Below are 15,039 nucleotides of genomic sequence, written 5' to 3'. Positions count from 1 at the left end.
TAAAGCAGTTTTATAATTTAACACTATTTAAAATTTGCATACCAGGTGTTGAATGAGTGACACCTGTGCTGGTTTAGTACTGAACATTCATTTTCACAGTTTATATATATATATATATATATATATATATATATATATATATATATATATATATTCATACAAATTTTAATTCCAGGTAACACATACTAGCAAATATACACCTTGAATGCAGTTTAAGTGACTTAGGATAAAAAAAAAATACATTGGAAAAGCTTTCAAATAGAATGTAATGTGCAGTATAACAACCAAGCCGAGTCAGACAAAAGGGGTCAGTTGATAAGTTTTTTTTGTATCTTAAATATTTACATGTCTAATTTGACAGTATGTGATGTAGCAGATGACATCATATTCTTGGGACAGCTGTGAAGTCAGTCTGCAAAACACAGCACAGGGAATTAGGCCTTTTTAAGTTCAGATAGACTGGACATTCACTCTTCAGGTGATAAACTCTTCTTTCTGATTAGATGTTTTTCTATTTATCCCCAGTAAGTATAAATAACTGATAATGGTATCATTTGAATTCTTTATCTATTAATACGTTTAACGGATTTAGCTATTTTTTATTCTTTTACAGAAGCCATTGATTAAATGCTATTGAATAAAATCCTAAAGTCGGTTTAAACAGGAAATGTTGTAAAATATCAGTCATGTGTATGTACTGAATGATATTTTTTTTTGCAATACTGATTGGTCAGTATTGTCATCTAGTGATCAGATGTTTATTAATAATTACTATCACCCATAGTTTTCCAGTATTTCAGACAGTTGAGCTATCCCAAACCAAGATGGCATTCATGTCTCTTATCTTAATTCACTTTCTCTTGTTTTAAACAAACATCATTTCCACCATCTTGCTTCCGTCTTGACTTTACTGTATTCTTTTACTCAATTACTGTAATATTGCTGCAATGTGTTTATTGTTTAATACATTGTGATGGTATATTTTTGTTCTACCGTGGAAGCTTTAAGAGCGTATAGCCTACAGGTTAGCTTGTAAGCTGCTGAATTAAGAAGTCAAACACAGAGGAAATGAGTAACCCTATGGTGAACTTCACCACACCTGAAGCATCTACAAATTCCACAACTCAGTCTGTATTGGGATACTGGACGGTCTGAACATTTGTGTGTACAGCATAGGTTTTCTATGAGGGGCCGTGCAAGACTTAATTCATTCTGGCACTCTCACACACTTACATTCTCCTTTCACATACATATATTCTTACTTTCACACACTTACATTCTCCTTTCAGATACATATATTCTTGCTTTCACACACTTTCATTCTTCTTACGCATGCACACATTTCTACTCTTACACACACATACATTCTCCTTACACATACATATATTTCTACTCTCACACACATACACTTTCTTTTCACATACATATACACACATACATATATAGATGTATGTAAGAGAAGAATGTATGCATGTGCGAGAGAGAGAGAGTATAGTGGAAAGGGAAGGCGTTTAGTTGAAACGGAAGGCAGGTTAGGCGCGATCAGGCTCACCGTGACAGGTCTTGATCAGCATGGATGAGGCAGCCGCAGAAGTATTTCAGCAAGCTATCTTGGTTTAAAAAAAATATATATATATATTATTATTGTGAAAACTTTACATGGCCTCGTACTTTGAGCGAGAGCGAGTTGTGATTGAGGACGCGAGCTCAGCCTCAGTCGTGTTGCCAGATAGACGAATTATAAGCGTACAAGGTTATTTTTTTCCATTTAATTTAAGAAGTTAATTAAGTGGGATGTTGCAAGTTAGGGACAGCGATATCTTTTTTTAAATAACTCAAGACTCATTGCGGTTTATTTATTTTTAGATTTTCATTTACTTATTAATTTTTTTTTTTCAATTGCAGCTCTGCGTGCCCTTAGTGCTAGACTAGTGTTCTATAAGCGCCACCTGCTGTCAGAGATTGAATTAGCATTTTCATTAGAATCAGAAAGAGCTTTATTGCCAAGTGTTTACACACAGAAGAAATTTCGTCAGGAGCTTCCAGTACAGAAAGTCCAAACATAGTGCAGACACACATATAATTAAGGAAATAAAACTAATAATAATAAATAGTAATAATAAAATATTAATGTTTTTGTTTTGTGCACTTGCTTCATGTTGCATATATTTTTTTGTTTGTTTGTTTGCTCAAGGTTAGTATGGCCAGTAACAGAGCAAAATAAACATTTAATAAATGTAAAAAAGAAAAAACAAAAGAAGAAGAACTAAATAAATTGGCAACAAGAATGGGAATCGGCTCATTTGATTGTAAAATAAATAAAATCCTGATCAGTGCATCCTTAACTGGAATAGTTAGGCCTACCTGAAAGACCCGAAAAAGCATGGTTTATTTATTTGTGCAAAATGGTTATTTATTACAATACAATGTTACAGTCAACAATGAAAACAATAAGTCTTATTGATTGATTGATTGTGGCAAGTCCTGTGAAAATTTTGCCAGGGCAAGTAAAAAAATTAATAAACCACTGGCCGAACCGGACCAATTGAAAATGTCTTTAGCGTTAAGCCCTGTTAATACGATCAAAATAAGTGTCTTAGTACTTGTACACAGATTTTTAGAACACGTAGGTTACATAATGATATGTTAAAAATAAAAACTTAAAATATGTACTTGAAAAGAAAACAGGATGCCTTTGAATAGCATAACTGTAAAATTGTGAGGAAGAGCTGAGCAGGTCTTGCACATGTATTTCCTGGTCTGAGAGTGACGTCCTGCTTAAACAGGAAGTAATGGATACCAAAAAAGGTGGAAATATATATATATATATATATATATATATATATACATATATATATATATATATATGCAGTACAGACCAAAAGTTTGGACACACCTTCTCATTCAAAGAGTTTTCTTTATTTTCATGAATATGAAAATTGTAGAGTCACACTGAAGGCATCAAAACTATGAATTAACACATGTGGAATTACATATGGAATTATATACATAACAAAAAAGTGTGAAACAACTGAAAATATGTCATATTCTAGGTTCTTCAGAGTAGCCACCTTTTGCTTTGATTATTGCTTTGCACACTCTTGGCATTCTCTTGATGAGCTTCAAGAGGTAGTCACCTGAAATGGTCTTCCAACAGTCTTGAAGGAGTTCCCCGAGAGATGCTTAGCACTTGTTGGCCCTTTTGCCTTCTGTCTGCGGTCCAGCTCATTATGTAAAAGGAGAATGCATGTGTGTGAAAGCCAAAAAAAAAAATCTATGTGTAAGGAGAATGTATGTGTGTAAAGCAAGAATATATGTATGTGAAAGGAGAATGTAAGTGTGTGAGAGAGAGTAGAAATGTATGTATGTGTAAGGAGAGTGTATGTGTGTGAGAGTAGAAATAGTGTATGTGTGTGAGAGTAGAAATGTATGTATGTGAAAGGAGAATGTATGTGTGTGAGAGTAGAAATGTATGTATGTGAAAGGGGAATGTATGTGTGTGAGAGTAGAAATGTATGTACGTGAATGGACAATGTATGTGTGTGAGAGTAGAATGTATGTATGTGAAAGGAGAGTGTGTGAGAGTAGAAATGTATGTATGTGAAAGGGGAATGTATGTGTGTGAGAGTAGAAATGTATGTATGTGAAAGGGGAATGTATGTGTGTGAGAGTAGAAATGTATGTACGTGAATGGAGAATGTATGTGTGTGAGAGTGCCAGAATGAATTATGGCTTATATGGCCCCCCATAGGTTTCCTGTTTGGTCTTCCTTCACAGTCCTATGTTATATGGCTCATCATCACACGAACAGCAAATGGAGTTGCAACGGAGTTCTTCATCCTTAATCTCTCTGCTCGTGAGATTGGCATCCGTCTAAATTGATTTGTATATGCATTATCATATTTGTTTTTACATCTCTCAACACTGAAACTATTTTTTGTGGGACTTACCATCACCGGTCGTCCTCTGTTTCAGTGTCTGATCTGTGTTGTGCGTTATCTGGCAGTGGTTCATCCTGTAAACTTTCTGAAGTACAAACCTCTCAGATACAGAGTCATCTGCTGCACTGCTGCCTGGATAATTATTATTGGCTCCTGCTTGTGCTGCTTGTTTACTGTGGTCTCACACAACATCGTATATATATGGCTATTGTCCATGCAGTTCCTCCTCTTCTTCTTCATCCAGTTATTTTGTCTCGTGGCTGTTCTCAGAGCTCTGAAGCACTCAGGACCAGGAGAGAGAGCGAGAGAGAGAGAGAGAGAGAGGAGGAAAACCACATGAAGAAAAGAGCATTTTATCTCATTCTAGTAACTACTGTAAGCATTTTTAAATGCACTGTTTTACAATTTGCATATCAGGTGTTGTGTCAGGTTAGTGCCACCTGTGCTTGTTTGTTTCAGTGATATTTTTCTAAAGACTAAAGGTGATCATTGATTTTTTTTCCTCCTACAAATTTTATTTCCTGGAATCTGACTAAGTATAGAAAATACATGCAAAAAGCCTTTAAATAAAATGTAATGTAAAACAACCCAAGCCAGTGTCAGACAATAAGGGTCAGCTGATATAATATATATTTTTTTTGTATCTTAAATATTTACATATCTAATTCTTAATGCATGTGACGTGTCACAGATGAAATCATGCAAATATATTCTTGTTGCAGCTGTGAAGTCAGTCTACAAAACACAGCACAGAGATTTCTATACTTCCAGAGAGACTGGACATTCACTCTTCAGGTGATGAACTTCTTAACACTTATCTTTAAACTTATTTCAATTTCTACCCCCATTAATATGCAACTGACATTTTTTATCTAACACTGTTCAAGGGATTGCGGGCAAGTTTTTATGCTTTGTTGAGTAAAATAAAACAGCTTTCTTTTATTTAATTGAAAATAGGAAACAAATGAATTGAAATTCACTCAACAGAAATAAGATATACAATAATAATTCTGATTTAAATGTATAGCTATAATAAATACAGTATAGTAAGTAATACTGTACTACCTGTTCAGAACCATATTTTGTAGATTTCATAGTTATGTGCTCTGTTTATCACATTTTCTCAGTAATGCAGTGCTAAGTTAACAGAGCTGTTAATAGCAATTTTGTCTAATTTCTCTACCACAAGCAATAGACAAGCAATAACTCATATTGGCTTTTTGACTTTTAAGGAAGAGAAGAGATGCTACAGTATATACTAATACCCCAATTTAACATCATGTAGATGAAGTTTAACACGCTATACATTATTTTCAACATTTTTAGCTTTAAATATTTGCATGTTTGTTTTGACGTGTAATTTTTGTGACATGTAGCAGCTGAAGTTATGTAAACATATTCATGTGACAGCTGTGAAGTCAGTCTACAAAACACTGCATATAGATTTATGGTCTATACTTGGACTGGATGTTCACTCTTCAGGTGATAAACCTGATTAATTAAATAGTTTTTTTAACCACAATAATATGCAACAATGTCACAGACAGTGCAGGTTTGACCCTTTTAAGCTGTTATGTTAAATTTGAATAAAATCCATTCAAGGGAAATATGATTCAAAAATATACTATACTGAATATACAGAACTATATTTAGCAGCCATTCAAATATCATTCCTACTTTTCTTTTTTCCGTAGATTGAGGTTACATTAGCTATTATGCTTTGTGAGCTGCTGAGAAGACAAACACAGAGGAGATGAATAACTCTACAGTGAACCTCACCACACCTGAAACATCTACAAACTACAAAATTCAGTCCTGGGAGCTTATAGACAATCTGGAAATCTTTGTGTACAGCATCAATTTGTTTAGTTTTCCTACACACTGCTATGTTATATGGCTCATCATTGGATCAAGAAGTGGAGTTACATTAGAGTTCTTCAACCTCAATCTGTCTGTTTGTGAGATTGGTATCTGTCTGAATAGTTTGTTCTTTATACTGTCAAGGTGGTTTTCATGTCTTGAATTTTTAGATCAGTTTTTAGCAGGATTTACATACACCGGTCGTCCTCTGTTTCAGTGTCTGATGTGTGTTGAGCGTTACCTGGGAGTGGTTCATCCTGTAACCTTTCTGAAGTACAAACCTCTCAGATACAGAGTCATCTGCTGCACTGCTGTCTGGATAATTAATCTTGGCTCCTGTTTGGTCTGCATGTACAATTTAGCCTCAAAAAACAATCATGCACATGCGTTGTTCTTGACAGTGGAGCTTACACTGGTCATCTCCATCCAGTTGTTTTGTCTTGTGTCAGTTCTCAGAGCTCTGAAGCAATCAGGACCAGGAGTGAGAGGGAGAAAAAGAGAGGTGGACAACCCCATAAAAAGAAGAGCACTTTTTCTTATTCTAATAACCACAGTGACCATGTTTATACTATTTTTCCCATTTGTAATCATAGGATTATTTATCATAGTGACTGCTGATTCTTCTCCAACAGTCTGGCTCACTGGCGTGACTTGTTTTATTCTGGCTGGTTTTGTACAGCCTCTTCTTTATCTGCACCGCACTGGAAAACTCTCCTTTGTGCCTCATTAAATTTGCAGTTGTTATATTACTAGATGAAGTCAATGAATTGTAGTAAATTGTATTGTTATACTGTATATCTGCAGTTACAATATTTAACTTAAGTTACTAAATATTACTTATTGATGACTTTTATTTCTGTAAATCAGAGTGTACAGCATCAATCTCTTGTTTGGTCTTCCTATACACTTCTATGTCAGGAGTTCTATGTCAGGAGCAATAGTTATTTAATGTTAATCTCTCAGTTTGTGAGATTGGTATCCATCTGAACTGTTTGATCTTTGTACTGTCAATTTGGTTAGCAAGGTGGCATCACTGGTCATTCTCTATTTCAGTGTCTGATCTGTGTTGAGCGTTACCTGGCAGTGATTCATCCTGTAACTTTTCTGAAGTACAAACCTCTCAGATTTAGAGTCATCTGCTGCACTGTGACCTGGATCAGTATACTTGGATCCTGTATGTGTTTCATGCTTACTATACTCTTGCAATAAAGACATATGTGGCACACATTGATGCAGATGATATTAGTCCTCATCATTCAGTTGCTTTCAGAGCTCTGAAGCAGTCAGGAGCAGGAGAGAGAAAGAAAGAGGAGGAAAACTCTCATGTTCAATATACATTTAGCAGTTGTGATATCTTACTAGATTAAGTTACTGAATCAAATGCAAATTAACTTTTACTATGCGAGAAAGAAGAAATGCACCGAGAATGTGATTCATATTGTGATTCCTGTGTAAATATTTTACTCTTTCATATCAAAAATTTTAAACATATATCTTGTCATACTCATTTTATAATTTCCTACATTCTAAAAGATAAAATGTATAAAGACTGTTTGTGAATGCTTTATATTTACTGTTCCTGCTTTATATCGGTCATAATTACTCCTTTAAAAGTTTGATTAACTACATTGTCATGTTTTCTTGTGATCTGTTTTTAAAATTACATTTATTTTAAAGTGAAATTAAAAGGTTTAGATTGTACTTGGGGTTTAACCCTTGATTTACATATATTTATTTTGAGTGTGTTTAACAGATGTATGAGTGGTTGATTCTAGTTTGTAGTTTTCCAATAAAACTTAATCAATGGCCAAGTAATACCTTATAATGAGGGCGGCCAGAGATATATAAAACTTAATGTCTTATCATATCTGTGTCAGATTTAGGAAAATGTAAACTTTTCATCTGTACTGATTTAGTCTGTGCACATAATGCTACAAAGATGGTTACTGATATTCACAAATTTCTGCATGAATGTAAACATTGTTTGGCATGTAAAATAAACTATGGTATGTTGACAATATTGTAGCTCAACGATGATTTTATGTTATGGACATTTTAAGACTCATAATAAATTATGTTCACAATGGATACAGGCCTATTTATGAAGTTAACTTTATGTGGTATCAGAACTAATATGATGGTAATTAGCCTAGGCTAATTTGTAATGTAATTAAAGTGAATTGGCAATCACTTTTGATAATGAAAATCTGGCAAACAATTTGGCTCTAAATGGCTAAGATTCTATAAATGGGTAAGCATAGTGGTGTCCAGTAAGCGACCAACTATGGCAGCGTTCCAATGTGTCCTTGTATTGAATCAAAGACGGCGCTGGCCGTTTAGTCCATGTCAATTTTTTTATTCGGAAAACTTAAGCCCTTTTGACATTTTGCCTGATGTGGCTATATAAAAAAATTTGCCTCCCAAGACAGCTCATTATGGAGCTGCTGGAACTTCTCAGACCTGCGCTTGCCAGGCTAACGCGGCGGAATTTTGCTTTAAGCCCTGAAGTCCAGCTGCTTTCAGCGCTAGGTTTTTTTTTTTTTTGCTACAGAGAGCTTCATCGAGGTCGTGGGAGAGGGCTACTGCCTAATCAAGACCTCGGTGTGGAGGTGCGTCCACACTGTCACCAACGCCCTTCTCTGCCATGCCGGGGATTACATCCTGGTGGACGGCACACCCATCCCTATCGTCAATCCATCAGTGATTGATCAGGCGTACATATCGCGAAAGGGATACGCGGCCATAAACGTGCAGGTTATAGTGGACCATCTATAGGGGTGTGATCTCTGACCTGGTGGCAAGGTCCAGCAACACTTCAAGTTCCTTTGAGGAGAAGCTTGGTGCCCTTTTTTACGTTGCTTCGCCAGCATATTTTGTATCTAACTCTCTCTCTCTGTTCATTGTAGATAGGTTGCTTTTTATTGAAAACATTAACCAATGGCAATCAATACCGCATTAAACAGAACTGCAGCTGCTTGCCAATCAATTCTGATTGTACCTTACCATTAATATAATAGTGTACTATATAATTTTTAGAAGTCGTTAAACCCATGTCAAGAAGCGGCACAATGGGATGAGGAGGGTGGAAGATTAGCGAGCGTTACCCGGTTCGTCTAACCGTCACAACATATTGTGTGAACATATTACTGACCATTTGATAATTTAATTTATAGTCTATATTCTACTGATAACTTAAACTATGTTAAAATAAATGTTACTGTAATAATTTGAGGAATGTTCATGTGCATAGAATGTGTTGGCTTTCTTAACGCTGTATTGCACCTCTGCGTGAAGTGGAAAATCGATTCATGAGCAATCGATGCCAACTAATTCAGCACCCTGACTTTGGACAGCGCTCTTGTAACGTCGGACGTAAGAGGCAGCGTGCTAAGAAGCTTCCTAAGGGACACTTCGGGGAACACACTTAGGAACATAAACAACTTTGGTAAGATATATCTTTCGAGGTCTTCTTAGCGCGCTAAGAGTGAGCATTACCGGGGAACCGGGCCCTGATTATTATAGTCTTACCTTTTAAATTATAACATCAGTAATCGTTCTGGTGTCAGCTTCAGTATAAACCTTAAGTCAGTTGTGCAAAAACATAGCTTTGTCATCTATTTCAAAGTAATCAATGCACAGCTTTTAAAAGATGGCCTAACTTTGTACAATCAGCACCTCTCAGTGCTGAGCGCAGGCTAGCAGAATTTAAAGAACTCAGATTTTATCTTTTGGATACTTTCAAAATTTGCCACGCCTGCAAAATTGAGTCATAAAAAGATTTTAAACCTGTGACTTGTTTAGTTTCATGCCATCTCAATCCATTTCCATACAAAAATATTTTTTTGTGCAGTGCTTAATCTAAAACTATTATTCTGGTATACTCAACAAGTCCCTGACATCCCTCACAAAGTGGGAGATATAGAGCAGCAACTTTAATCCAATAAAAAGAAGATAGATAATTATCTTCTGCACACTTGCAATCAATGCCTTTGGTGGATTTAAAACCACAACTTTATTACTGGTTAATAAATTATTGATTACTAAAACACACCCTCTATAAGACATTTGTTTGACATTGTTCAGAGATCGATCTGCCAACCCTGCCGGTGTTCCAGGGCGCAGCGGTCTCCAGCAAGCGCTTCTCTCAGTTACCGCTCGGAAACGTATCGGTGCTAAGAGGCTCGCGACCTCCTGGGAGGTTTCCACAGCAGCTAGTTCGGTCATCTCCTGCCGGTGCACCGCTTCAGGGCACCGAGCTAATTGCTCTGATGCCACCAGAGATCAGTTTTGAGAGGCTGATTCCCTTAGTAGACTATTTGGCAGCGTGAAAACTACTGTCAAATTTGTCTCAGTGGGTCCTGCACACTATAGTGAGAGGCCACAGAATCCAGTTCTGGTGGGCCCCAAGCAGGCTCTGGTAATGGAACAGAAGTAGACTCTCTCTGAGGACGGAGGCCATCGAGGTGGTCCCTCCTTGGGTTGCAGAGTCCGGGTCCTACAGAGGTTGATTGGAGATGAACGATACCTGTTCGACCCACCGGTCTTGAGTCCCACGGAGGAGATGGAAAGATATAAAACAGGAGCGACGACAGTGAAGGACGAGAGAGGACCAGGCCTGGGCTTTATTTTATGTTTTGGTTTTTATTTGTGTGCATCGAGCGTCCATGGCGGCACACTTCCTCGCCAGCTCGATGGCACCGCGGATTCACCACGGCGGCGAGGGATCTTCAGCAGCGAAGATCCCTAATAAAATAAAGCCCAGACCTGGTCCTCTCTCGTCCTTCACTGTCATCGCTCCTGTTTTATATCCTTCCATCTCCTTCGTGGGACTCGAGACCGGTGGGTCGAACAGGTGTCGTTCATCTCCAATCACTCCACCGGCCTCGCTCGTTCCCACGTCCCTCAACACTCGTCACACTGAGGTTTGCTTTTGGGGGCAAAAGCCTACCAATACGGATCTTCCACTGGCCTTGCACTCTCACCACACACTTTCATGACTCAACCACATTGACGATTGGTTGATATCAGCTCAATCTGAGCAGATGATGGTTCGGCACCGAGGTGTCATTCTCGCTCACATGAAAGAGCTGGGGTTAAGACTTAACGCCAAGAAAAGTGTGCTTTCTCCAGTACAGAGAATCACTTATCTGGGCATGGTGTGTGATTCGGTCAAGATGCAGGCACGTATGTCACCTGCTCGGATTGAGTCGATCCTCCCTGCAGTCGAGAGAGTGAGAGAAGGCCGGTCACTCACTGTAAAGCAGTCACGGATATTGCTGGGTCTGATGGCAGCTGCGTCCAATGTGAATACTATTGGCCTGCTGTACATGAGGAGAAACCCACTTTGCATGCTAAAGGTCACGCAGCGCTGCCTACGTGCCTTGGATATGTGGAGGAAGCCTTGGTTCTTGTCTCAGGGCCCGGTGCTGGGAGCTCCTTGTCACCGTGTGATGCTAGCAACGGACGCGTCCCTCACCGGCTGGGGTGCGGTCATGAGTGGCCACCCTGCCCGCGGTCTGTGGAGTGGTCGCCATCTGACATGACACATCAACTGCCTGGAGATGCTGGCCGTGCTTCTTGCACTTCGTTTTTTTTTCCCAGACCTAAGAGGTCACCATGTGTGGTGCGCACTGACAACACAGCGGTGGTCTCTTACATCAAACACCAAGGAGGTCTGCACTCACGCCGTTTATACAACTAGCGTACCAGATCCTTGTGTGGGCCCAGGACGAATTCCTCTCACTCAGAGCAGTTCACATTCCTGGGCATCTTAATATGGGAACAGACATCCTGTTGGGGCAGGGGCCGAAGCCCGGGGAATGGCGGCTTCACACCGAGGTGATGAAGCAGAGTTGGAGAGGTTGGCCAGACTCGGGTGGATCTGTTTGCGACTCGAGAGACATCGCACTGTCCCCTCTGGCTTCCTCTGACTCATCCAGCTCCCACTGGGGCGGGACGCCATGGTACAGACGTGGCCGAGGCTTCATCTGTACATTTTTCCCCCGATTGCTCTGCTCTCGGGAGTTTTGGAGAGAGTGTGCCGGGACGGAGTCCGGCTGCTGTTAGTAGCCCCATTCTGGCCGGGCCAGGTATGGTTCCTGGGCCTGATTTCTCTTTTTGACGGCACTCTATGGGAGGTTCCCATTAGGAGAGATCTCCTCTCGCAGGCGGAGGGTGCGCCCCCGCATGGAGCTTAGAGGCTGTAGGTGTGGTCTCTGAGGAGGCACAACTCTTAGCACAACTCTTCCGGTCTCTCAACCGAGGTTGTAAGACCGTTCTCCAATCCAGAGCTCTCTCAATGAGGAAACTGTATGCATTGAAGTGGAAGCTTTTCACTTCTTGGTGCAGAGACCGCCAGCTCAACCAAGTTAACTGCCCGGATGGTACAGTGCTGGAGTTCCTGCAAGCTCTCCACAGGGTTGACCCACTCCACCCTGAAGGTCTACGTGGCGGCCATGGTGGCCTACCGCGCCCCTCTCGGTCGCCAGTCAGTGGGCAGAAACCCTCTGGTTACATGTTTCCTCCATGGTGCGCTGAGGCTGAGGCCTCCGGCCAGAAGAAGCTTATGCTAAGCTGTGATCAGGATGCTATCCTAAGCCTCGAGTCCTCTGATCTCCCTTCTCCTGGGGGTCAAGACTCACTCCTTCTGAAGTTTGGCCATTGGACGGTTTGTCCTTCTCCTTCTCTTGCTTTAGCTGTGCTCTTCCACACTAGGCAGAGATTTCAAAGTCGGGCGGCGTGGGCATTCTCGTTCACCATTCGTTCTCGACGCAGCTCGAGTTCCTGAAGAGGAATGTCTAAGGTTACGTATGTAACCCTGGTTCCTCGAAGGAACGAGATGCTGCGTTGCTGTGCCTCACTTCCGGCATCTCTGGCCGGCGCTTGTTTAATCCTTTGAGGCTGATTACTGGCTTTGCCGCTCATGCTTTTATGCAAGATACAAGATGACGCCGCCAAGTCCGGTTGCCGTCCAGGTCGCTCTGCTTAGATTATGTTTTTATTTACTTTTTTACCTACTTTTGCTTTCTCTTTTTACACACATTACCTCTGCACTGATCATATACGAAAAGGAAACACTTTTGGACATTGGACACCGCTTCACTTACCTGTTTCAGGACACTTTATCCTCCAACCCATCGTGACCATCTGAGATTCTCCAGAACGCCGAGATGAACAATGGCCACCTGAATAACCACCCGAGGCAACGGATCAAGAAACACCGCGGGAAACGTGCTGGGATTCGCAACAGACTGAGGAAAAGAGCACACAGCCCTCCTTTACCGAGCATTCTGCTCGCCAATGTCCAGTCTCTGGAGAATAAGATGGACGATCTTAGAGTGAGGATAAGTTTCCAACGGGACATTAGGGACTGTAACATCCTTTGTTTGTCTGAAACGTGGCTCACGCTCTTGGTCCCGGACGCTGCTGTAACGCCGTCTGAAAACTTCTCTGTTTTACGGATGGACAGGACATGTCTCATGATTAACAAGAAATGGTGTGACCCCAGGAATATCTCCACTCTGTCATGCTCCTGCTCGCCTCATCTGGAACATTTATCCATTACTTGCCGCCCATTCTATCTGCCTCGGGAGTTTTCATCGATCATAATAACTGCTGTTTACATCCCACCACAAGCAGACACCGGCTTGGCTTTGTCTGAGCTTCACAATGCGCTCAGCGTTAACATTAACAAACATCCTGACACTGCTATTATCATTGCTGGGGACTTTAACAAAGCCAAACTCAGGCAAGTTCCCTTTCAAGGGAACTTCGAACTGCGTCCTCTGAGGGGACACTATGGGGAACACCTCGTCGTGACCCGTATCTGAAGCATACTTGAAAAACGCCAACGTGTTGGCCGGCGACAGCCTCTGACGTCACTACCTGCACGACTATAAATACGCGCCCGTAGGACCCGTCACTTATCTTCTTCGTCTTCAGTTGACTGTTTTGTTTGAAGCGTGCATCTGAGAAACGACCAAAACGGTAAGAGCGATCTATTACTGTTTTCATCATGGCTTCCACTAGCAAGGCGTTTAGACAGTGTGTGCATCCGTGTCAGCGTTATCTGACACCCGATGACACACACACTCTTTGCGTCTCTTGTTTGGGCGAAGAGCACGCGCGCGATGTCCTTGAGGGGGCGGTCTGCGTGCACTGCGAGCGTTTCTCTCTGAGAAAGCTCCACTCTCGTTTGTCTCTCTTTTCGAGGAAAGAGGGACAGCCATCTGGATCCCGCGGCTCAGGTCCCGCCGTTGCCGAGGCACGGAGGAGAATGAGCTCGTGGGGATCACAAATGGATCTCGCTGAGGAGCGTAGAGAGGGACCTTCCCTTTCACACTCTCCGGCGGCGAACGAGAGCGAACTTCGGGAGGCAGATGTGGTATCATTAACCCATTCTGACACTGAAGTTAGTGCTCTGCTGGGTTCTACCCAGGAAGAGCAGGAGATGTCTGAGAGTGGTGAAGAAGCTGAGGCTGAGCCTTCTCAATCCTCCTGTCCCACGTATGAGGAGCTGTTAGAGGTTATGGATCGCGCCACGGCAAAATTAGATTTGCCATGGAAGCGTGCCAGTAAGGTGGTGCCACGAGGTCGCCTCGCTGAGCGGTACTTGTCTGACCATAGCCCTCCAGCCCAGGTGAGCCTTCCATTCTTGCCTGACTTACATGCAGAAGTCGAAAAGGAATGGAAGAGGCCGTTTTCCTCTCGCATCCACCGGTTTCAGCATACGAGCTATGCTAATATCGAGGGCTTGCATGAGAACGGCTATGAGAGGATTCCCCCTGTAGAAGAGACGCTGGCTTGCTATCTCTCTGTGGGGCAAACGTCCTCTCTTAAATCTCCCGCTTTGCCATCTAAGCCCCTCCAAGATACATCCCGCTTAAATGGCAGGTCATACGCGGCAGCTGGTCAGGCTGTGGCTTCACTGCACACGATGGCGGTGCTCCATGACTTTGCGCACTTTCTAAAATCCTGTACGGTAGGGGTTACGCGCTTCGCTTCGTTCCCTTTCTTATGATGATTAGCCCTGGGTTCCATGGGCTTCATTCAACCAGTGTGTATTTGTTATACACCTCAAGCATCGCTTCCCTCAACATGAGGGGCTGGGTGGACTCCCACATATTGTGGTTATCAGGTGGTAGGCTTCATCAGGCCTCCCTGATGGTGAGTTCCCACATACTGTGGTTGCCAGGTAGTAGGCCTCACCAGGCCTCCCTGGAGATTTAGCTCCCACATA

General features: G+C 41.5%; 1 protein-coding gene across 2 annotated transcripts; it reads left to right on the top strand.

Annotated features, from left to right (window-relative positions):
- The first annotated feature begins 291 nt into the window (after window positions 1-291).
- LOC132116656 (C-C chemokine receptor type 8-like) lies at window positions 292-6,718 on the top strand. Of its 2 annotated transcripts, XM_059525519.1 has the most exons (4): window positions 292-478; window positions 4,401-4,423; window positions 4,664-4,736; window positions 5,636-6,718. In XM_059525519.1, the coding sequence occupies exon 4, from the start codon at window positions 5,695-5,697 to the stop codon at window positions 6,529-6,531; it is 837 nt and encodes a 278-aa protein (XP_059381502.1). In that variant the 5' UTR covers window positions 292-478; window positions 4,401-4,423; window positions 4,664-4,736; window positions 5,636-5,694; the 3' UTR covers window positions 6,532-6,718. The 2 variants fall into 2 exon arrangements, with proteins under 2 accessions (XP_059381502.1, XP_059381501.1); XM_059525518.1 differs by lacking the exon at window positions 4,401-4,423.
- Window positions 6,719-15,039: the final 8,321 nt, after the last annotated feature.

Source organism: Carassius carassius, chromosome 36 (genome assembly GCF_963082965.1).
Source record: "Carassius carassius chromosome 36, fCarCar2.1, whole genome shotgun sequence".
Taxonomy (NCBI): domain Eukaryota; kingdom Metazoa; phylum Chordata; class Actinopteri; order Cypriniformes; family Cyprinidae; genus Carassius; species Carassius carassius.
Note: the sequence above shows the minus strand (reverse complement) of the source record. Positions and strands in the feature narration are given on the sequence as shown.